The sequence below is a fragment of the Ursus maritimus genome, unplaced genomic scaffold (genome assembly GCF_017311325.1).
Source record: "Ursus maritimus isolate PB19 unplaced genomic scaffold, ASM1731132v1 scaffold_17, whole genome shotgun sequence".
NCBI classification, from domain to species: domain Eukaryota; kingdom Metazoa; phylum Chordata; class Mammalia; order Carnivora; family Ursidae; genus Ursus; species Ursus maritimus.
Window position 1 is genome coordinate 54,098,170 of NW_024424119.1, and position 23,564 is coordinate 54,121,733.

Below are 23,564 nucleotides of genomic sequence, written 5' to 3' on the forward strand. Positions count from 1 at the left end.
AAAAAAAAAAAAAAAAAGATTGACACAGCCCGCAAGGCCTAAGTTATTTCCTGCCTGGCACTTACAGACAAGGTTTGCCAAGCCTGATCCAGAGCGCGGCTCTGTGCCAGACAATCTGATCAGGTAACCGCCCGAGACTCACTAGCTGGAGATTGACTTTGGCCAAGTCCTGTAGTTACTTTTTTTTTTTTTTTTAAGATTTTTTTTTTTTAATTTGTTTATTTGACAGAGAGAGCCAGCCAGCGAGAGAGGGAACACAAGCAGGGGGAGTGGGAGAGGAAGAAGCAGGCTCCCAGCGGAGGAGCCCGATGTGGGGCTCGATCCCAGAACGCCGGGATCATGCCCTGAGCCGAAGGCAGACGCTTAACGACTACGCCACCCAGGCGCCCCAGTCCTGTAGTTACTTAAGCTCTAGTTCTGTTTCTTCTGTAAAACAGGGGCAGTGAGGGTACATGAAGGGTTGTTAGCCGCAGGGCTCTTTTTCTCCCCCCATCTGAAGTTGGAGGAACTTAAGTAGTCTGATTGCACGTGGGAATCCGAATGGGCCCGTCACCGTCATCCTTGTCCCAGGCACCGCTCGTGGCCCTGGGCATCAGGCTCCTGACCTGGCTCTGCCGTCTAGCTGGAGAGATGGCCACACACCAGAGACACGCCCTCCCTGCTCCCCCCAGCCTCCTCACCGTACTGCAGCACACTTGACCTCAGTGGAAACGGAAACAAACAAACAAAACCCTAAAAATCTGGCTTCGAGTGAAAAGACCTGGAATTTAGAACCTTGAGCCCATCATTGTCGTGTGACCATTTTAAATGTTAGCTTCTAACTGCCTCTCCCTCTTTGAACTGCCCACATCTGGGAGACTGTGGCCCGGCAGGGAAGGGGGGAGCAGTGGCGACACGTGGATGGACTCAGTTGTGCCTCTAGCCTGGGGTGGCTCAAGACTTGGGGCTCGGGCATTCTGAGCAGCATGGGATCCTTGGGAGGCACCACGGATGATCTAGGGTCCCAGGGGCATGCGTGGAAGGGGCTGAGCCTTCCGTCCAGAGGGTTAACGGGCAGTGGCAGCCAGAGGGAGCAGTAGCTGGAGAGGCCCGTGGCCCTCTCTCACAGACCCTTGAAAGTCTCTGCTCTCGGGGATCAAAAAGGTAATGCCTAGCAGTGGCTAGCGAAGCGTCCAGCACCCCCAAGGAGGGGCTGACCCTATTTGCCAGCTCTGCACAAGCCTTCTTTAGCTATCCCGGGAGTGGTGTGTTTTTACTGTCCTTGTGGATGGATTGAGGAGCCTGTCCAGCCCGTCGATGCCTCAAATGTCCAAAAACTCACTTGCCCCTCCCAGGAGGAATTCGGGCCTATTTGCAGCCTCTGGTCGGCGCGAAGAGTGATTTTGAAATAACAGAGCTGCATGAAGTACGCTGGTTTGTCCCCCCAGGTTCCCTGCCAGAGGCCCGCGCTCACACCAGCCGGGGCGGCCCACTACTGTCGGCTGTCCACGGAGAATGCGGATGTCAGCTGCTTCCTGGGGGTGGCACTCCACACAGAGGTAGGCCCACAGCCCGCCCATCTTGGGGGTAGGCCTGAAGCACGGACCGAGGAGGAAAGTCTTCTAGGTGTAATAACGGAATAGTGGTTATGTCCTTTTTTCTTTTTTCAAGTCCTTCTGCATGCACAGATGAAATGATGTGGTATCTGGGACCCGCTGCGAAAAAGAGGAAGTGGGAGGTTGGGCTGAAGCAGGGTGGGCTGCGCTTGGCTCAAGGTTGAAGCTAGGTCATGGGTACATGGGAGTGAGCCGAGCCGTTCTGTCCGCTTCTGCTAACGTTTACGGTTGCCCAAGTTAAAAAGAGGGCGAACACAGGTGGGGCCTTACGAGTCTGACCAGCTTGGCTCTCACACTCCAGATAAGAAGGAACCCCTGTTTCCCACTCTGTAAAATGGGGCTCCATCACAGCGGCCTGGAAGATGGCTGGGGAAGTTTGTCATGAGATAATGCCTGGGGACCACTTCGTGTGTTACCCGGAACCTTATCAGCACCCCGGCACAGCTGGTGCTGGCTGGGAGCCTGGGCTCGTGACCCCTGGCTGGCCATTTCTGGTGGGGAGGGGCCTCCAGGAGAGCTGGGGGTCCACCTCCCTCGGTGGACACACAGCCCCTGCCTTCGATCCAACCACCTTGGCTCCACTTCGTCTCTGGTTGGTCTGGACCTTTTCTGGCAACAGTTTGGAGCTAATATCAACAGTCAGATTCCTAGGTGCGATTTCTGCTAAAATTTTGGGTGGCTGAAGCAAATTCAGTTATTTCTTTTTAGACATCTTCTTTGGAAATAATTGTAACTCGCGGACGTTGCCACAAATGTCCCTCAGTTTCCCCCAGTGGTACCACAGCTTTGGCATGTCCGCAGTCCAGTGGCCCAGCCGGGAGAGCTGACAACGGTACACCCCACAGGGCTTATTCCCATTTTACCAGTTTTACGTGTACCCATTTGTGAGTCCTTGAGCAACACGCTGGGGTCGATGTTATTACCGTCATGCCCAATTCCCAGAGAAGGACAGTGAGGCTTGGAGCAGTTACGTGGCTTCCCCGAGACACCAGCTGATATGTGGCAGAGCCAGGGCTTGAGACCAAAGTTGTGCACTGAGCCAGAAGCCCGTGCCTGCCTCCCGCAGTGGCTGCCATTAACCTCGTCTCCCTGCATTTTCTCATAGGTGAGCCCAGGCCAGAATGGGGGACACCAGGGACCTTTGCCCTCACCTTGACTCCATAGGGGAGGTGACCAAGGAGGACTTGCTGTTCAAATCTAAGGTAAAGGGTCAGACCTTCCAGGGCTGGGGCCCCTGCCCGGGGCGGGGGCTGCATTCCTGAGGTACAGAGGTTTCTGAAGGTGGCGGAAGAACCGGCTCCCCTGACCTTTTGTGTGAATGGAAGGTCCGGCATCTGTTCTGGCGGCCTTCTGGCGGCTGCATCCTAATGGCCGGTAATTACCACTTAGCTCCCTCTGTTTGGGCACCACTAATGCTCTGTGCCTTTGCGGCTGGAGCGGTGGACAGAGCCTTTCCAGGGCGGGGCTGAATCACGCTTGGAGAGTCTGTGGCCGTTTTGACACATGGGACCCGAGGAAGGCCCCGGGAGGGCCAAAGCGTGAAAGTGGGCCTCTCTGAGTTGGGGGGGATGTGTCTTGGTCTGGAAAAAAATATATATATATTTTTTTAAATTGAGTTTCTTTTTTTTTTTTTTTTTAAAGATTTTATTTATTTATTCGACAGAAATAGAGACAGCCAGTGAGAGAGGGAACACAAGCAGGGGGAGTGGGAGAGGAAGAAGCAGGCTCCCAGTGGAGGAGCCTAATGTGGGGCTCGATCCCAGGGATCCAGGATCACGCCCTGAGCCGAAGGCAGACGCTTAAACGCTGTGCCACCCAGGCGCCCCTGGAAAAATATTTTGAATTAGCGTAATCCTTTCCTGTGGTTCAAAATCAAACAATATAAAAACACCAACGTCAAGAAGCCCCCCCCCCCCGTGCTCACCCTCCCCGTCCCCCCTTAGGGAGCCACTTACAGGAGTTTCTTTTTCTTTATGCAGATGTGCTTAGTTCTCCTTTCCCCCTTCCTTCCATAGAAGGTAGCATACGGCAGATGCTTTCGTAACTTGCTCTATTCACCGGACAGTGTATCCTGGAGCTCTGTCGACCCTGGTACATAGACAGTCTTCTCACGGGTGGGCCCTGGAGTGGCGTGGTACCTCGATGTGTGGACCCTGTAACTCAGCCTCTGCGGGCAGACACCCCGGCTCTTCGCATGGGGTGAATGTGACGCCGTGACGAATGGCTTCGTGGCAGTGCCGCTGCGTGCGGGGGGCAGAGTGTGCGGGGCACACACTCCCGGGAATGGGGTCTGGCGTCAGATTCCTAGACACGGGGCCGGCTCTTCTTTCCAGGCACCTGATGCTGGTCACGCCACCTCCCTGTACCAGCAGGTCCTGGGTGGCGTTTGGCCTGAGCTGGCTTAACCTGGGCCTGCAGGAGGGTTCAGGCCTTCAACGTACCTGTGGCTGCTTTTGGAGTAGTTTTGCTTCTCTGTGGTCTGGAGGAGGGGCCGAGCGAGGCTGTGGTGCATTTGCACTGTTCAACACCGGGTTCCGTCTGAGTCTGCACAGAGGAGTAAATGAGACGGACCGACGGGATTTTCTTCCAGAGGAGGCAGGAGTAGGGGGGATCTGAGGGCAAAGAGGTGAGCGAGGAGGGACGATCTGAGCTGGGGCATGGCAGCCTTTTGGGGGTGTTAGGCCTTCTGGAGCATCTGGAGATGTGTCAGGCCCGCGTTTCAGGGAGCATGTCTTCCATCCTGCTCGGAGCATCCAGGAACCTATAAGATGAAACCACGTTGGTTTTAAAATAGCAGAAGGGGGAAGGATATGAACAGGTCGGTCACAATGGAGGAGACGCGAATGGCCGGGAAGCTTCCGAAGGAAGATGCTCAGCTTCACGAGTGGTGGGGGGTAATGCTGACGATAGTAAGATGATGGCATTTCCATCTGCCTGATGGACCACAGGCTGATCGGATCGGAGCTGATGGTGATGGAGGGAAGGAGACCACACATGTGGTGGGGCTGGGTAGGCATTCCTGTCCCTTCGGGGACGCCGTTCCACTTCTGGGAATTTATCCAGCATGAGTTATAAAGATCCAGATACGGCAGTATTCATGGAGCGTCACGTGTAAGAGGAGAAAACTGGTGGCAACCTGAATATTCATCAAGAAGGGAACGGGGCACCGTGTGACCATTGCAGAGGACGAGGTGTGGTGTCTGTGTACAGACTCGGGAAGATGACCATGAAAAGGTGGCAGAAGCGCATGTCAGAGAAACACGTATAGTATGATCTTATTTTTCCTAAAATCACACCCCCTCCCCTAAGTATATGCATATGCATTTGTATCAGAGGAAAGTATGGAGGGACATGCTTCAGATTATTCCGGCACATATATTTATTATATGTTCTATCCTCTACTTCAAATTGTGTATAACACGTATGTGTCATCTCAGCTGTTAAAACAAGCATAACTGGGGCGCCCGGTTGGCTCAGTCGTTAAGCGCCTGCCTTCGGCTCAGGGCGTGATCCCGGGGTCCTGGGATCGAGCCCGGCATCGGGCTCCCTGCTCCACTGGGAGCCTGCTTCTTCCTCTCCCACTCCACCTGCTTGTGTTCCCTCTCTTGCCAGCTGGCTGTCTCTCTGTCAAATAAATAAATAAAATCTTAAAAAAAACAAAAACAAAAACAAGCATAACTGGGAGCCCGGTGGGCTCAGTCGGTAAAGCATGAGACTCTGGATCTCAGAGTCGAACGTTCGAGCCCCACATTGACTCAGAGCCTACTTTAAAAAAAGCGCAGGATACTTTTGTCGTTCAAGTGACTGAAAGGAAAAGGAAGCCCCAGAAGAGGGAAGTGAATTGTGGAATCAGGAAATCACAGAAGAGATGACAGATTCAGGAAGGTCAGGGGCTACTGGTGGATCTCCTGCCGCCCGCAGCACCCCCAGCCCGAGACTCCGTCGGGCTGCAGACCTCAGTTCCAACCTTCTTCACCTCAACCCTTGTTTAGACACTGCCACAAACTGGGCTTCGTGAGAATGAGAAGTTCCCGAGGAATCGTGGGAAGGGGAGGCCCGCTTTCCTGGCATGGGCTTGGGGGGCTCGACGACCCAGGCTCCCTGGCTTCCCCACCCCAAGCCTGCTTCGTAGCACAGCGGGACCTCTGAGCTTCAGTTCCTCGTCTGTCCCAAAGAGGTGCTGCACGGACTGGCGGGGGTGACATGAGCCGCGTGTGAAGAACTTAGCCGTGGTCGTCCTCAGCAGGTGTCTCTCTTGCTCTGACTGAGCCCCACGTTGTCACTGCTGTCAGAGCTGGCACTTAGAACCCGCCTCAGCGCATGGAGGCCCCTTGGGCATTGTGGAGGCTTAGCTGGGAATTGCTGTTCTGGACATGTGCAAGCAAGATTATGTAGGGCGCATCTGAAGTTGTAGCGAAGAGACCCGGAAATACAGTATCTTAAATGAGGTAGACATTTCCTTTTCTCTCCTAGAACAGTCCAGAGCTAGATAGGATGGCAGGGTGGCCCTGCCTTTCCCAACACGTGACTTTCACCTCTGAGTCCAAGGTGCCTGCCTCCGCTCCTGCCTTCTCATCTGCATTCCAGCCAGTGGAAGGAGGAGAAGGAGCTAGGGGGGTGAACAGCCCGAAGTGACACATATCACTCTCACTGTCCTCTCATTGACTAGAACTGAGCCCTGTGACCACAGTGGGGGCTGGAAACAGTCTGCAGCTGGCTGCCCATGTGCTCAGCTCAAATCCATCCATCTTGGTGCTAAGGCAAGAAGGGGAGGTGCTGGTGGACAAGAAGCAGGCCCTGTCACCCAGAAGACCAGAAACATCGGTGTTTTCTGTGGTCATCAGATCTCCCAGCTTGTACAAGGCTCTGTGAAGTCACAGGGGTAGACAAAGCAGACCATCCCTCTTTCATGGAGCCCAGAGTGTAGATGGGGAGAAAGGCTTACACAGTCATCAAAGGAAGAGTGGAGGGCGCGGGAAAAGAGCATATTAATGGGTCTGTTGATTGAAGTTTCAGATGATTTTACGGAAGGTGTTTTTGTAGCACATAACGAAACAAAATTTGAGCAGTGAAGTGTAAAGTGTCCTGTGAGGAAGGACATTGAGATTGGCAGGCTGGCGAAAGCCTTTCCAAGGCAAAAAACCCTTTGAGTGGAGAGCTTTGGGGTCCAGCCGTCGGCGCCTCCGGCTGGAGCGTGTCCCCCAGGCCGCTCACACTTGGCTCTTCCCCTCACGCAGGGAGTCTGTCAGTCGTGTGGTGTTAGCGGACCAAACCTGTGGGCCTGTCTCCAGGTAAGGCATCCCTGTCGCTGTTGGGGGTGTGGAGCTTGGTCTAGACACTGGGCTGGGAGCGTCCGTCTCGGGTGGGCACTGCTGGAAACCTCAGACAGGGACATGGGGCCTGGATGCCTCAGGGGCCGGGCCCAAGTCAACAGGGTGCCAGAGTGAGGGCGAGGGCCTGGGTGCCACACAGCCAGACTCAGCTTGGCCCACGTCTCGCCATGACCCTACCCTACCCTACCCCACCTTACTCAGAGGGCAGGGGCCACTGTTAACGGTAGCCGTCCTGTCCAGCTGGAACCGCACGGTGTATAAAGCTGTCATCCTGTGGGGTGGCAGGGTCTCAGTCACTTGTGGGTCCTGGTGGTGGAGACGGGCTAGCCCCAATCCTTGCTCCTTCCCTCTCCCCGCAGGTATCCTGCCCCTACGTTGGCTGCGGAGAATCCTTCGCGGACCATAGCACCATTCATGCTCAGGTGAGCGCCGTGGGCAGGAGCGTGGGCCCTGCGGGCGGATGGCCCAGAATTCAGGCCCTGGCTCCCGCAGCCTCCTGACTCCATCTGCCCCCTCTGGGCCTCAGAGGCTATGTCTGTAAAATGGGACTAAGCGCGGCAGGGTTGCTGCAGAGAAGCAAGAGCGGACGCGCAGGTGCAGGCCCATAGCACGTGCGCGTGTGTGGTCAGCGGCAGCCCTGGGCATTCCTGGCTGCGGGCCGCTCAGATTCTGAGCTTCCAGGCCTCTGTCCTGACGCCGCCTCTTACTGAGGCCTCCCGTGTGCAGCCGCGGGCACCTGTTGGGCCAGTGTATTCACAGCCTCATTTTGGATCTTGCCCTCTAGGCAAAACAGCATAACCTGACGGTGAACCTGGACACGTTCCGGGTGTGGTGCTACGCCTGCGAGAAGGAGGTGTTCCTGGAGCAGAGGCTGGCAGCCCACCCGGCAGGCCCCTCCCCCAGGTTCTCGGAGCAGGTAAGGGGGTGCAGCGGGGTCAGTGCCGGTGGTGGTGACATGTGTCGAGGGCAGGGCCCTGTGACCCAGGCGTCAGTGGGTCCCAGATGGCATCTGTTCCCGTGCCAGCAAATGCTTGCTGAGCCCCAGCTCTGGGCCAAGGCCCATGTGGGGGGTAGAGGACACACAGGTCTTCATGGGAAGGGCCTCCCTTTGGGAGTTTGCAGGCCGTGGGGAGGCTGTGTGCAAGGGCTTGTGGGAGCCCAGCCTGGGCCTGTGGAGAGCCCCCGCCATCCCAGCTCTAAGACCTATCCCATGGGAATCCCCAGTAGCCCGGAAACCCCCCTAACGAGGCGCCGAGTGGGGCTCTGTGCAGCACTTAAAGATATGGGCCCGGCAAGCCCACGTGTGGAGGGTGGCCTCGGGCTGGGGTCAGCACGCCGCTATCGGGCTGGCTAGCTGCAGTGGGAGCTCGGGGAGGCCCGCGTGTGTGCCCTGCCTCCCCCACAATTACACAGCGACCGTCACGTCGTAGGTGCTCCCTAAGTGTTTGTGGAATACATTTGCAAACGTGGTTTCTTACAAAAAAAGCCTGTAAAACGGTATATGGACAGCGCCTTGTTTGGGGGCCCATGCATATAACAGTTCACCATCTGCATAGCTGTGTATAGACTGCCACTGGCTGTCTCAGGAGAGTTGCATGTCTATTGTTATTGTTTCTATTTTTTTCCCGAATTTATTACAAATTGGTAATTTTTTATTATTGTAAATAAAATACAAGATCCCGGGCTGAGGCCACCAGTGCCGTCTTTTTCTGGGGTGTCCTCTGCTCAGATGGGCTGACTCGGTGCGGGCTTGCGGCTGGGGGCTGGGCTTCCTTTCCCCCCGGGGGAACATGAGCCTCTGACCCCCAGCCCTCCCGCCCCACCTCCCGTGCTCCTGACTCGGAGACTTCCACGCAGGACTCTCCACTACCCTCCCACCCTCTGAAAGCTGTCCCTATTGCCGTGGCCGACGAAGGAGAGTCCGAGTCAGAGGATGATGACCTGAAGCCTCGAGGTAGCCGGCCCCAGAACAGAGAGCACTGTGGGCGGGGCCCGGGGCGGGGCGGGGAAGGGCGGCCTAGAGCGGGGTGGAATGCTGGTCTGCCAGTCCTCCTCCCCTCATCCTCCACCTCAGCCCTGGGACCCTGGGCAGGCTGGCCCCTCTGACCCCGGCCTCCTCACCTGTGCAGGGCGGACGCTGGGCCGGGCTGGGTGGAGGGCAAAGCAGTCCGTCTGTTGGAGACATTCGGGTACCCACGGCTGTCGTGAGCAGGAAACACATTCACTTGCTTGGCAGGTTTCTGGGGTAGAACCCCAGCCGCCTGTGTCCTCCCCTGGTTGGGTCCCGGGGGCTCGGGAGCCACAGCTCATCTGGGAGGGGCAGGGCCCTCACCTTCCCTCCCCCGTGTGCATTGGTGTCTAGGCCTCACGGGCATGAAGAACCTCGGGAACTCCTGCTACATGAATGCTGCCTTGCAGGCCCTGTCCAACTGGTAGGTCGTCACCCTGCCTGGGAGCTGGGAGGCCTGGAGCTGTCGCCAGGCGCCCTGGAGGGCGCAGCAGCCCGCAGGCTGTGCTGTCTGTGCTACCCGCAGAGGCGTGTCTGTGGATCCACGTCCAAAGCCCTAAAAGCACACATGCCCTTTGACCCAGGAGCCCCTCCCGTCAGAATTAATCCTAGGAAGGTCAGCCGAGATGTGGAGCACGTTGCCTGGGGGGATGTTCCTATCCCGTTGTTCGTGGGGAACAGTTTGATGGTCCACATTTATTTATTTTTAGAGATTTTATTAATTTATTTGAGAGAGAGAGCGTGAGCAGTGGGGAGGGGCAAAGGGAGAGGGAGAAGCAGACTCGCTGCTGAGCAGGGAGCCTGACGCTGGGCTGGATCCCAGGACCCCAGGATCATGACCTGAGCCGAAGGCAGACACTTCACCGACTGAGCCCCCCGTGGGCCCCGGTGGGCCACGTGTACAGGCCAGCTTTACAGTGAGTGCAGGACAGTATTTACTGAATGGGAGGGGCCAGAACGTGGCACGTGGGAGGAAGGAGGTTAGGAAGGGTTGTGTGCTACAATCCCATTTGGGGGAGAAGTTCCTAATTTCTACCTAGGTTAGGCTGTTAACTCCGTGAGCCCAGGGCATTTTCTGTGCCTGGTACACAGATGTCGCATCTGGTAGGGACTCAGTCCCTGCCTACGTGAAGGAGGGAGGGCATATGTGCATAGGACCATCTGGAAGGAAATGTGTCTAAAATCTTCTGAGGAGCTGTCTCCCACGTGGTAGGATTAAGTCCCTTACTGTTCGCGCATCTGTAGATGTTCCAGGGTTTCTATGATGAACACGTATTTCTCAAGTAATGAGAGACGTTCACTTGAGGAAAGGGAAGATGCCTCAAGTTGGGGAAGGTTTCCGCAGAGTGGGCTGGTGGGAGGAGCGGGCGTTGGACCCTCTGTCTGTCAGGCAGCAGCTGTCCCCTGAGCCCACGGCCCCTGAAGCGGGCAGCCCTGCAGCCTTGGGAGAGGACAGGGGGCTGTTGTAGTGTCTTGCGGTGGCCATGACAAAGCCTGGCAGGCCAGGGACTTTAAACAACAGAAATGTATTCTCTCCCAGTTCAGAGGCCAGAAGTCTGAGGTCAAGGTGCGGGCGGGGGTTGTAGCTTTTGAGGCCTCTTTCCTGACCACTAGATGCCTGCCTTCTCCCTGTGTCTTCACATCATCCTGCCTCTGGGCGTGTCTGTGTCCACATCTCCTCCTTCTAGAAGGACACAGTCATATCGGACTAGGGCCCACCCTGAGGACCTCCCTTGAATCTAATTACCTGTGTCCAAGTACAGTCACCTTCCGAAGTCGCCAGCATGTGAATTTGGGGAGACCCATGTCACCCTTCGACGGGTCATCTGCAGGCATTTCTGGCTCAGGGGCAACAGTATGCCCCCCCCCCCTTTTGCTTCTCCAACCGGCTCTTTCTAACCAATGCCACTCGGCCCGCCTTTTCTGAGCCGGCTCTCCCCTGCCCCTAGCCCTCCACTGACCCAGTTCTTCTTGGAGTGCGGAGGCCTGGTGCGCACAGACAAGAAGCCGGCCCTGTGCAAAAGTTATCAGAAGCTGGTGTCTGAGGTCTGGCACAGGAGACGGTGAGTGACTGCGCCCCTGACCTCGGGCAGGCCTGGGATTTTTCTCTCTGCCCCTCAACCGAGCATTACCTGTGCCTTCACCCCTTGCTGCATGCTCACCACACTTCACCTGTGCGATTTTTACGGCAACCTTGTTTTACAAATTGGGGAAACTGAGGCTTTACGAGTCTTGCTCAAGGTCACCGAGCTGGTGAAAGAAGGAGCTAGAATTTGGAAGTGGCATTACCCCGAGCCTGCAGCCCCTTCCCCCACGTGTGTGCCGAGGCCCAGACGCGCACCATGACTACTCCCCAGTCCCAGCCACCACCGTGCATGTGGGAGAGACTCTCACAGGCGGTGGCTGGTGCTGACGGGGCAGGAGCTGAGCTCAGTGTGAAATGAATTTAAAGACCAGAAGTTTGGATTAGACCTGTTTCTTCAGGAAAATGGGGAATAACTTAAACTGAGTGCACAGAAATATGCCAAGTGTAAAAGCAGGTTGTAAAACAGTGCGATACAATACAGCTCCCATTCTGTCAGAAGCCATGTTGATTTTCCGTGTGTCTCTGTTTTCATGGAGAAATCCGGAAATCTTAATGGCAGTTATCTCTGCGTGGTGCTATTAGCGGTGATGTTTCTTTCCTGGGCTTTTCTAAAATTTTAGATTTTTCAATAATGAAGATGTAATACTTCTGAAATGAGAAAAAAAACCACAGTAAGTATTTCAGAAAGGAAACAAATCTCAAGCAGACTTGTCCTAGACCAGTGGGAAATAATGCCGAGCCAGTCAAGCGTTCTTTGCCCGGTTGAGCCGTGACTTGGCATTTTCCTTCTTGACTGTGGGGGTGTGCGAGCCTGCGGGGCTCCTGCCTGAGTCAGCACCTCCCAGACGTGCAGCAGACACCTCACTGCGTCTGATCCCGCCGCCCCAGGCCGCCTGCCTAGCAACCCTCGCGGGATCGTGGAGCTCCGAGCGGGCCACCTGCGCTAACAGGCCTCGTCTTCCTACAGCCCAAGCTACGTGGTTCCCACCAGCCTGTCTCACGGGATCAAGTTGGTCAACCCGATGTTCCGAGGCTATGCCCAGCAGGTAGGCCGTCCGAGCTGTGCAGGGGACACCCAGGGCCATTACCAGGCCCGTCTCTGAAGCCCAGACCAGCATGGAAAATAGCAGGGCAGCTCGGGGTTATGGGCCGGGTCCCCTCACTGCCTGAGCCCTTCGTGTGTTTGAGGACACGGTAGCCTCCCGGGGCCTGCTGGCGTTCTCTGCGCTTAGTGTGGGGGCTGTGTCCCCGCCGAGCAACTCACCTACCCCGGCCGCACGGCTGGTACACAGCGGAGGGGAGGTCTGGCCTCGGGCAGTCTGACTGCAGAGTGTGTCCGCCTCAGCACTGCGTGCGGAATGGCACGTGCTCTCTCATTTCCGCAATCACAGGCAGAATTTCACTTTTATTAAAGGAAACGTTTGATTACGAGTCTTTGTGAATCTAGGGAACCCTTTGGAAACCAGCGATCCTTTTATTGCATAAACTCAGGGGACCAAAACGAAGCAGAGTGCAGCCACGTGTATACCCCAGTCCTAGGCTGAGCAGACGGTTCACATGTCCCCGTCCCCGGCCTCAGACTGCAGCGCGGCCTGGGGTTTCACTGCTGCGCTTGTGGGAGGAGCTGCACCGGTCTGGGCGGCCGTTCCTGCGGCCCGAACGTGGGGGCCAGGAACAGAGCAGTGGTCAGGCGAGGGATGTCTTCCGCCCTCTCCCTCAGACCGCCCCCCCCCTCCGCCGCCGCCTGCCTGCCGTCCCTTCCCAGGGCCAGGGTTGCTGGGTGTTCCTCTGCTCACAAGCTCAGCTGGATGAACTCCAGGCTCCTGACCGAGAAGCCCAGTGCTGCCCAAACACCACCCTTTTTGGGGAGTGATAATGCCCTCCATGATCACGGTTCACTGTCTACTGTTTACTAAGTTGTCACTACCCGCCCCACAAGGACAGCCCTGTTTATCCTCACAGAGCTCTCCTGAGGCGGGCCCTGTCATCACCCCCGTGTTACAGGTAAGGAGCAGAGGCTCAGAGAGGCTCTGCAGCTCGCTCAGGTCACACAGCACAGGGCGGCAGGGCGGGACTCGGGCCGAGCTGGACCATTCCCCGGGCTCTCTGTGAGGACATCACGGAGCAGGGCTGCTGCCTAACACCCACCTGGACTCCAGAAGCATCCCCGTCTCTGGTTCTTAGACTTAACACAGGGAGGATTTCTGAACGTAGGCGCGGCTATGGGCCTGTGTTAATGGCCGGAACGTGCCGTCACGCTTCCACACGGCTTGAGATTCTAGCAACAAACACAGTACCTCTGTTAGAAGGAAGAACCAGAGAGAAATGTAGATGGCATATTGGGGTCCCGTTTCTTAAAAGAACCTTCTGGGACCTCTGACACAGGACCCACAAATCCTCCCCTTTCCCTCACGCAGGGTAAGCTAGTGGTTAATTTCTCTGATCTTCGAGTTCGGCACTTTGCTGAGGAAATCCATGCAGAGCCCTCCCTTCCCCATCCCAGAACTGAGAGGATGAGGCCCTTCTCTCCACGCCGGTGGTGGAAGGCCGGGGAGGCTCGGCTGGGTCTGGCCAGCCTGTGACCCAACACCGTGTTGGTCGGGCGTTGGGGCGGGGGTGCTGCTGCTGGTGCCGGGCACTGTGGGGGCCAGGACGTTGAACCTGGCGGCCCAGCATGGCACCCGATACCCCCAGCTGTTGGAGACCAGCTGCTGCCACCGTGTTCTGGCCTTCTGAAGCGCCTGGGCACGCAGCGCTCGGCTGGGCCCTGTGGGCAGGTGTTGGAAGCCTCACTGCCCAGGCTTTCTGCTCGGTTTGGCGACCCAGTCAGAGCTCAGAATAAAAGCGCCACTGCTGTGATTCGAGGCCCAAGCAGCCTGACAAGTCATGTCCACGTCTCTGGGAGCATGCCGTCCTGCCTCCAGAGCCTGTCCCCAAACCACAGACCACAATGGCAAGGCCACAGTGGGCCCGGGGACTGGCAGGAGGACGGGGAGAGCAGGGAGGCCCAGAGACAGGCTGGAGGATGCCAACGGCCTGGCCTGCCAGCGGGCATCACCCCCACAGAAGTCAGCTCAGCCCTCATGTGCGCATACGTCTTGTGGGTCCCCTTCATGCTTCCACAGGCTCCACGCCCACCCCCAGAGTCCCCTCCTGTAGGCAGCAAGGTGACTCTCCAGGCCGAACGCGACCCCTCTGCCCTCCCACGCCAAGCTGGAAGCAGGGCTACGGCTGCTTAGGAGGGAGCTGGGGTGTCACACGGACCGGTGGGGATCGTGGCTCTGCCACCTCACAGCGGTGTGTCTGGGGAGGGGCGGCTCAGCCTCTCAGGCCTCAGTGTCACTGCGGTGGAACGGGGATCGGGACAGGACTGCTGGGGGGCTACCGTTAGGGCTGCTCGGCATATCTGCACAGGGCGCCGCGAGGCCCCGTGACACGGATCAGCTGGCATCCTTGGCAGCAGAAGCAGCGGGGTGCTCGCAGCAGGTGCGTCCACCCCGGCAAGCCCTGTTGACGCCGCCCCTGCTTCCAGGACACCCAGGAGTTCCTGCGCTGCCTGATGGACCAGCTGCACGAGGAGCTCAAGGAGCCGGTGGTGGCGGCCGCGGCGGCGCTGGCGGAGGCACGGGACTCAGACTCGAGTGACACGGACGAGAAGCGGGAGGGCGACCGGAGCCCGTCCGAGGACGAGTTCCTGTCGTGTGACTCGAGCAGCGACCGGGGTGAGGGCGACGGGCAGAGCCGTGGCGGGGGCGGCTCGCAGGCCGAGGCGGAGCTGCTGATCCCCGACGAGGCGGGCCGCGCCATCTCCGAGAAGGAGCGCATGAAGGACCGCAAGTTCTCCTGGGGCCAGCAGCGCACCAGCTCTGAGCAAGTGGACGAGGACGCCGATGTGGACACGGCCATGGCTACCCTTGACGACCAACCCGCGGAGGCCCAGCCACCATCGCCGGGGTCCTCCAGCCCCTGCCGGACCCCAGGTGCCAGACAGCCGCTCGGGGACCCCCGCCTGCTTGGTCCGGCACCTCCTGCGTGCCTGTAGCGTGGGTGGACTGCCTCAGAGCCGGGCTGTGGCTCAGCCTGCCCGTGTCGGCCCCACACCCCCGCTGGACACGGGAGGACATGTGACTTGCGGGTTTGATGGGGGCTGGGGTGGGCAAAGGGCAGAGGGCACACAGTGGGCTCTGGCCTCGGGCCCTGGGAGGTGCTGGCAAGTCCTCTTCCTGACCGGGCCACAGAGCCAATGTGACTCCCCTGGCCCAGCCATGGTCCCCTCTTTGCCCCCAGAGCCAGACAACGAGGCCCACATGCGCAGCGCCTCCCGCCCCTGCAGCCCTGTGCACCACCACGAGGGCCACGCCAAGCTGGCCGGCAGCCCTCCCCGGGCGAGCCCCGTGAGGATGGGGCCATCGTATGTGCTCAAGAAAGGTTGGCAGGATCGGGCAGGGAGGGCCGGCCAGTGGGTCGGCGGGGCATCCGCACGTGCCGGGGGGGGCTGGGAGTGCAAGTCGTGCCACGGCTGCCTTTGCAGCGGCAGCTCCTCCGAGCCCTCCTCTAGCGCCACTGGGGTGTGAGCGGGGGCGCCCCGTCTAACTGACAGCGACCTGGGCCCTGGGAGGGGAACTGTATCCCCCACCACGTGACGCACATAGGACCCCGAGTCCCGGCCAAGCAAGCCCCAGTGCCACCCCTTGCCCCAGACAGGCCGGTGGGGCTGGGCCTAGTCCCGTGCTGTGCCCCCAGCCCAGGTGCTGAGTGCCGGCAGCCGCAGGCGGAAGGAGCAGCGCTACCGCAGCGTCATCTCCGACATCTTCGACGGCTCCATCCTCAGCCTCGTGCAATGTCTCACCTGTGACCGGGTGAGCCCTGGGAGTGGGGAGCCGCGGGCCAGCCCTCAGTGGCCCTGGTGGTCCTCCCTCAGCGGGGGTGGCGGGGGAGTCGCTTCTCCACCTGAATGCCCCTGCCTTTCTGGAGGGCGAGGGCCTGGTTGCCTGGCTCCCGGGTCCAGCAGGCAGGGAGCAGACCCTCTGTCTTCCACCTGCCATCCGGTGGCTGGGGTTCAGGCTGCACCCGCTGCTTGGTCTGGGCAGGGCGGAACCCCGGAAGGTGGAAACCCAGGCTGACCTTCAACCCCACAGGTGTCCACCACAGTGGAGACGTTCCAGGACCTGTCGCTGCCCATTCCTGGCAAGGAGGACCTGGCCAAGCTGCACTCGGCCATCTACCAGAACACGCCGGCCAAGCCGGGCGCCTGCGGGGACAGCTACACCGCCCAGGGCTGGCTCGCCTTCATCGTGGAGTATATCCGGAGGTACGCCTGCCTTCCCGGCTTCCCGCCTTCCCGCCTGCTGGAGACACCAGACCGCTCTAGCCCTGGCAGGCAGCAGACCACGAACGGCGAAGTTCAGGCGTTTGCAGGGCCAAGGGCAGACTTTGGAAGGGTGCTCACCTCTGGATGTGCACGTGTTGCCTGGGTGGGGTGGGAGCTTCCTCAGCCACACTGGAAGGGCCTGGGTTGGGTGGGCCCGTGGATCAGAAGGCAGGTAAAGACGGGAGTCACCAGGCGGCAGCTAGAAAGGAGGGCGGCAGCTGGAGAGCAGGCCTGGCCCTGTGGGGAGAGCAGTGGGCACCTTTCTGGAGCCCTCACCGTGGGCCACGAGGCCCGGTCTACACCTGCCTGATGTTGGAGCCCATCTGCCCAGAGGACAGGCCAGTGCAACCGGGGCTCCTTCATAGATGGGGAGGCGAGGCTCAGGGAGACACCGGGCTGCTGGCTGCTGGTCCCAGGTGTTCGACTCCAGACCTCTGCCCATCCCACCCACCTGGGCAAGATGCCTCTCCAGGCCGGAAGTGTCCAAGTCTTGGTCTTGCCCAGGCCCTGGCAGCACCCCACCACCCCCATTCTGTCTCCCTAGGTTTGTGGTATCCTGTACTCCCAGCTGGTTTTGGGGGCCGGTCGTCACCCTGGAAGACTGCCTTGCTGCTTTCTTTGCTGCTGATGAGCTGAAGGGTGAGTGGAGTGGACTTGGCTGGGGAGGGGTTGCTCGGTGAGCATGCAGCTGGTTTCTGGAACTCCCTGTCCGTATCACCACCCCCCCACCCTCCCCACCGTCAGGTTAGGCCTGCATATCCTCCCAGCCCCACCGCCTGGAGCTCTTAGGGCTTCCTCCGTTTTTCTTTGGTTACCCGTTTGGTGGACAGAAATGCTACTGTGCTTCAATTTTGCATTTTCCTCAGTTACTGATGATTCTGGACAGTTTTTCTACATGTTTTGCCTGTTTTTTATTTCCCATTTTGAAATTTCCCATTCTTGTCCTTTTCCCATTTTTCTGTTGAATGTTTGGCATCTTATAAACCTTTGGGAAAGCTCTTTTAAAAAATAAAATTAATTGTGGGAAAACCTCCATAACCTAAAATTGCCTGTCTTAACCATTTTGAGGCGTACAGTTCGGTGGTGTTGACTGTATTCACGTTGTCGGGCATTCAGTCTCCAGCAGAGATTTTCATCCTGCAACATGGAAACTCTCTACCCCTGAGACAGCAGCCCTCTATTCTCCCCTCCCCCAGCCGCTGGTGCCCACCCTTCTACTTCCTGTGTCTGTGAACATGATGACTCTGGGGACCTCCTCTAAGTCAGCTCATATGGTATTTGTCTTTTTGTGACGGGCCTCTTTCACTCTACCTGGTGTCCTCTGGGTTCCTCTGTGTCGTAGCAGGTGTCAGAATCTTCTTCTTCTTTTTTTTTTTTTTAAGATTTTATGTATTTATTTGAAAGAAAGAGTGAGTGAGCAAGAGAGAGAGAGCACAAGCCAGGGGAGCAGCAGAGGCAGAGGGAGAAGCAGACTCCCCACTGAGCAGGGAGCCCCGTGCGGGGCTCAATCCTGGGACTCCGGGATCATGACCTGAGCCGAAGGCAGACACTTCACCGACTGAGCCACCCAGGCGCCCAGAATCTCCTTCTTTTTTTTAAAGCTGCATCGTGTTCCATTGCTAGACCACATGTTACTTACCTGTTCATTTCTCAGCGGACACCTGGGTTGCGTCTGCCTTTTGGCTCTTGTCAATAATGCTGCAACGAGCACGGGTGTGCACCTGTTCATCTCCTTCAGATTTATACCCAGAAGTGGGATTGCTCGATCGTACTGTAGTCCTATTTTTAATTTTTTGAGGAACCTCCACACTGTGTTCCATGATCCATTCCCACCAGGAGCACACACCCTTGTGTGCTTCTCCACATCCTTGCCCACCCTTGTTAATCTCATTTTGTAAAATCTCTTTTTGATTAGCGCTATTCTAACAGGTGTGGGGTAATATCTCATCACAGCTTCGATTCGCGTTTCCCTGATGAGTCATGTTGAACACCTTTTCGTGTACCTGTTGGCCATTTGTCTCTGGGAAGATGTCTACTCAGGTCCTCTGCCACTTTGTGAATGGATTATCTGGGTTTTTGTTTTGTTTTTGAGGGTTTGTTTTTTTTTTTTTTTGTATTGATTTGAATGAATTCCGTATATATTCTGGATATTAACCCTTTATCTGATATATGGTTTCTAAATATTCGCTCCCGTTCTGTAGGGCGCTGCTTTATTTTGCAGATTGTTTCTTTCATTGTGCAGAAGCTTTTGAGTTTGATGTAGTCTCACTTGTTTATTTTTACTGTTGTTGCTTGTGCTTTCGGTGTCCTATCCAGAAAATCATCGCCAAGACCAATGTCAAAGAGCATTTTCCCCATGTTTTCTTCTAAAGTTGTACGGTTTCAGGGCTTACATTTCTTTAATCCATTTCAGGATAATTTTTAAATTTCTGTGAGTGGTAGGAGACCAGGGTCCAATTTCATTCCTTTGCACGTGAATATCTGGTGTTCTCAACACCGTTTACTGAAATGACTCTCTCCCCCACCCCCACCCCCGTTGAATATTCGTGGCCCCCTTGTCAAATATTAGTTGCCCATAGATGCCTGGGTTTATTTCTGGCCTCTCACCTCTGTTCCTTGGTCCATGTGTCTGTTGTCATGCCAGTGCCATACTGTTCTGACGACTGTCGTTCTGTGGTATAGTTTGAAGTCAGGAAATGTGATGCCTCCAGCTTTGTTCTTGCTCAGGATTGTGTTGTCCATTTAGGATCTTCTGTAGTCCCATAGGAATTTTCAGGTTGTTTTCTGTTTCTGTGGAAGATGTCACTGGACTTTTGGTGGGGATTGCATCGTGTCTCTAGATGGCTTTCGGCCGCATGGGTGTGTTGACGGTGTTTATTGTTCTGATCCAGGAACGCGGGGCGTGTACTCACTTCTTTGGTCCTTGTGTAGGAACAGCTCCGTCTTTGACCCGTCACTCTTACAACACTCCTGACGCCAGATGCGTGGAGGTTTTGCCCGCCACCAGCTGGGTATTGAGAATTCTACGCGGTTGTGATACTGTCTACCTGGGGACAGCATCAGGTCCCACAGGTTAAGGACTCAGTCCTACAGGACTTCCCCTCCCCAACTTCAGGAGATAGTCACAAGTCCTGCTTGTCATCTGTGCTTCTGACCGACCGGCTATAGATCGAAGGTTCCAACCCCTCCTCCTCGGGTTTGATAAATTTGCTAGAGCCGTTACTTACTGGATGACTGGTTTATCAGCTCAGGAACAGCCAGATGGAAGAGTTGCCCAGGGCGGGGTAGGTGGGAAGGGGTGCCGAGCTTCCACAGTCTCCGAGCTCGCTACTTTCCCTCGGTCTCCATGCATGCACCAGCTCTGAAGGTCTCCAAACCAAACCCCACGCCATCGGGATTTTTATGGAGGCTTCCTCACGTACGCGTGATCAGTTATAAACTCCTCTCTGTAGAACGCAGTGTGGCTGAAAATTCCAAACTTCTAATCATGGCTTGGTCTTTCTGGTGACCAGACCTGATTCCGGAACCATCCAGAGTCACCTTGTTATTTATTTTTTTTAAGATTTTATTTTTTTTATCTTAGAGGGAGAGAAAGAAGGAGTGAGTGCACATGTGAACAGGAGGAGGGGCAGAGGGGGGAAAGAGGCTCTCAAAAAGACTCTGCACTGAGCATGGAGCCCGATGTGGGGCTCGATCTCACGATCCTGAGATCATGACCTGAGCCAAAACCAAGAGTCGGACGCTTCACCGACTGAGCCATGCAGGTGCCCCCAGAGCCACCTGGTTAGGACAAAATTCACTGCCATCAGGAAATTCCAAGGGACTTGGGAATCCCGTGTCAGGAAGCAGGGTCAGAGAGCAAATGTCAGAACAAATGATGCTCCCAGTGCTCTTACCACTTAGGAAAGTACAAGGACTTTAGGAGCTCTGAACCAGGAACCTTGGGCTGCCTTTTCTGTCATGTCACAGCCGTCTTTGTCAATGTCTGTCATCAGTGTCGTATAGTTTCCAGCGTACAAATCTTTCACTTCCTTGGTTAAATTTCTTCCTATGTGTTTTATCGCCTTTGACACAATTGTAATTGGGATTGTTTTCTTTTTCACTCATTCGGATATTTTATTGTCAGTGTATAGAAATGCCACTGATTTTTGTACGTTGATTTTGTATCCTGCAACTTTACTGAACTCATGGATTTGTCCCAACAGTTTTTTGGTGGAGTCTTTTGGTTTCCTATGCATAAGATTATGTCACCCACAAACAGTTTTACCTCCTCTTCTCCTATTCAGATGTCTTTTATTTCTTTTTCTTGCCTTATTGCTCTGGCTAGGACTTCCAGTAGTGGGTTGAGTAGGCGTGGGGAGAGGCAGCACCCTTGTTTCATTCCTGATTTTAGGGGGAAAGCTTTTAGCTTTTCACTGTTGAAGAGGATGTTAGCAGTGGACTTGTCTTAGATGGCCTCTTATTTTGAGGTGTGTTCCCTCTACACCCAACTTGTTGAGAGCTCATATTGTGAAAGGGTGTTGAAATTTGTCAGATGCTTTTTCTGTCTCTGTTGAGAGGATCGTATGATTTTTATCCTTTATTCTATGAATGTAGAGTATCTTGTGTATTGATTTGTGTATGATAAACCATATTTGCCTCCCACGGTGAAATTCCATTTGATCACCGTGTGTGATCCTTTTAATATGATGCTGAGTTCGGTTGGCTAGAATGTTGTTGATAATTTTTCCATCTGTATTCATCAGGGATATCGGCCCATAGTTTTCTTTTCTTATCGTGTGCTTATCTCACTGTGGTATCAGGGTACTGCTGGCCTCATAAAGGGAGTTTGAGTTTTGGAAGAGTTTGAGAAGGATTGGTGTTAATTCTTTTTTAAATGTTCGATAGAATTCACCAGCAAAACCATCTGGTCCTGGACTTTTGTTTGTTGGGAGGTTTTTGTTTTGTTTCGTTTTGTTTCATTTATTACTGCTTACTCATTATTGGTCTGTTCAGATTTTCTCTTTCTTCATGATTCAGTCTTGATAGGTTGTATGTTTCTAGGAATGTGTCCATTTCTTCTAGGCTGTCCGGTTTGTTGGTGTACAATTAATTGCTGTAGTGCCTCTTAGGATCCTTTGTGTTTCTCTGGTGTCAGTTGTGAGAGTCCTCTTCCATTTATAATTTATTTTGAGTCCTCTGTCTTTCTCTCTCTCTCTTTGCTAAAGGTTTTTCAATTTTATCTTTTCTGAAAACCAACTCTTAGTTTCACTGACTTTTTTTCTATTCTTTTTCTCATCTCTGTTTTATTTATTTCTGCCCTAATCTCTGTTCTTTCCTCCCTTTTGCCAAGTTTGGGTTTAATTTAGTTTTCACTTTCTAATTCATTGAGGTGTGGTCAGGTTGTTCATTTGAGATCTTTCTCTTTTCTTAACATAGGCATTTATTGCTATGAAATTCCCTCTTACAACTGTTTTTGCTGCATCCTGTGTGTGCTGGTATGTTGTTTTCATTTCATTTGTCTCGAGATACTTCCCGAGTTCCCTTTTGACTTTTTCTTTGACCCGTCGGTTGTTGAGGCATGTGTTGTTGTGAATTTTTTAGTTCTCCTCCTGTTCATGGTTTCTAGTTTTATATCACTGTGGTTGGAAATATACTGATTATGATATTTGTCTTTCCAAATTCATGAAGGCTTGCTCTGTGGCCCAGCTCCTGAGCTGTCCTGGAGAATGATCCCTGGGCACTCGAGAATGTGTATTCCGGTGTTGTTGGATGGAATGTTCTGTATATGTCTGTGAGGTCCGTTTGCTCTGTAGTCGCTCAGGTCTGGTTCCCTTATTCATTTCCTGTCTGGACGATCTGCCCAGTGTTGAAAGTGGGGTATTAAAATCCCAACTACTACTGTATTGCTGACTATGTCTCCCTTCAGTTGTGTTAATATTCACTTTACATCTTTAAGTGCTGTGGTGTTGGAGGCATATATTTGCAGTGATTGCCTCCTCTTGTTGAGTTACTCCTTTATCGCTCTGTAGTGACCCCCTTTGTCTCTTGTGACAGATTTTTTTTTTAATTTTTATTTTTTAAAGATTTTATTTATTTATTCGACAGAGACAGAGACAGCCAGCGAGAGAGGGAATACAAGCAGGGGGAGTGGGAGAGGAAGAAGCAGGCTCATAGCGGAGGAGCCTGACGTGGGGCTCGATCCCATAACGCCGGGATCACGCCCTGAGCCGAAGGCAGACGCTCAACCGCTGTGCCACCCAGGGGCCCCTCTTGTGACAGATTTTGACTGAAAGTCTGTTTTATGTGATATCAGTGGAGCCACCTCCGCTCTGTTGGTTTCCCTCCACAGGGGATGTCTTCTTCCATCCCTCTCTCTCAGCCCCTGTGCCCTTAAAGCCGAAGTGACTCTCTTGCAGGCAGCCTGTCGGGTTGTGTCTCTCGTAAGCTTAAATCGTTACGTCCACCCCGGCTCCCATTTCCTGTCCCTGCTTACCGTTGTCTGCATTTACTGCCCTAGGTGACAACATGTACAGCTGTGAACGGTGTAAAAAGTAAGTGTGTGTGTCCCGGGCTTTCTCCCCAACTTCCCGCTCTGACCCCTCGGTCTCTCTGTGTCCCACGTACTTCCCCGCTTCCTCCAGGGAGTTTGATCCTGACCTCACAGAGGTGCTCATGTCGGGAGGGCGCTCAGCGGGCCCCGGTGCCCCTGTGCCGGGATGCTCACTGCTTCTCATCTGTCCTTCCTCGCCAGGCTACGGAACGGGGTCAAGTACTGTAAGGTCTTGCGGCTGCCCGAGGTGAGTGGAGCGGCCTCCCGCGGACTCTGTCTGCGGCTGCCTCAGGGAGCCTGAGCCGAAGAGGCCTAGGGCGAAGGGGGTCTACTGCTTCGGCTGAGAGCCCTGCTGGGAGGGGAGGCTCTGGCAGGTGGAGGGGTCATCTTTTGCTTTGTGACTTGGGACCCTCCCTCAGCTCCTCCTACACTCTGCAGGTGTGGGGCAGGGGGTGCCACCTGGAAGAAGGCAGGTGTGGGGGAGGGCCACGGCCACCACGCCATCCACATTGGGGAAGGCCTTTCTGAGGAAGTGGGTCTGAGTGAGCCCTGAGCGCGGGGGCTGGCGTCGGCCTCGTGGAGGGAGAGCGGGGACAGAGCAGGCAGGCAGAGCTCCGAGGCAGGAACGGGCTTGGCCAA

General features: G+C 55.3%; 1 protein-coding gene across 7 annotated transcripts in view; it reads left to right on the top strand.

Moving 5' to 3' along the window:
• USP20 (ubiquitin specific peptidase 20) overlaps positions 1–23,564 on the top strand; it is a 47,353-nt gene that overhangs the window by 13,370 nt on the left and 10,419 nt on the right. For 5 of the 7 annotated variants that reach the window (XR_005835281.1, XM_040632058.1, XM_040632059.1 and 2 more), the window contains exons 2-17: positions 1,428–1,538; positions 2,701–2,797; positions 6,833–6,886; positions 7,288–7,350; positions 7,713–7,844; positions 8,738–8,882; positions 9,291–9,360; positions 10,886–10,999; positions 11,990–12,068; positions 14,555–15,002; positions 15,310–15,450; positions 15,766–15,881; positions 16,161–16,333; positions 16,938–17,032; positions 22,893–22,926; positions 23,127–23,172. Coding sequence is in view for 6 of the 7 variants with exons in the window: in XM_040632058.1 (XP_040487992.1) it covers positions 2,717–2,797; positions 6,833–6,886; positions 7,288–7,350; positions 7,713–7,844; positions 8,738–8,882; positions 9,291–9,360; positions 10,886–10,999; positions 11,990–12,068; positions 14,555–15,002; positions 15,310–15,450; positions 15,766–15,881; positions 16,161–16,333; positions 16,938–17,032; positions 22,893–22,926; positions 23,127–23,172 (1,791 nt within the window). In the remaining variant the exon portion in view is untranslated. The remainder of the gene's footprint in view (positions 1–1,427; positions 1,539–2,700; positions 2,798–6,832; positions 6,887–7,287; positions 7,351–7,712; positions 7,845–8,737; positions 8,883–9,290; positions 9,361–10,885; positions 11,000–11,989; positions 12,069–14,554; positions 15,003–15,309; positions 15,451–15,765; positions 15,882–16,160; positions 16,334–16,937; positions 17,033–22,892; positions 22,927–23,126; positions 23,173–23,564) is intronic. The other 2 variants (XM_040632062.1, XM_040632063.1) reach the window with 1 other exon arrangement.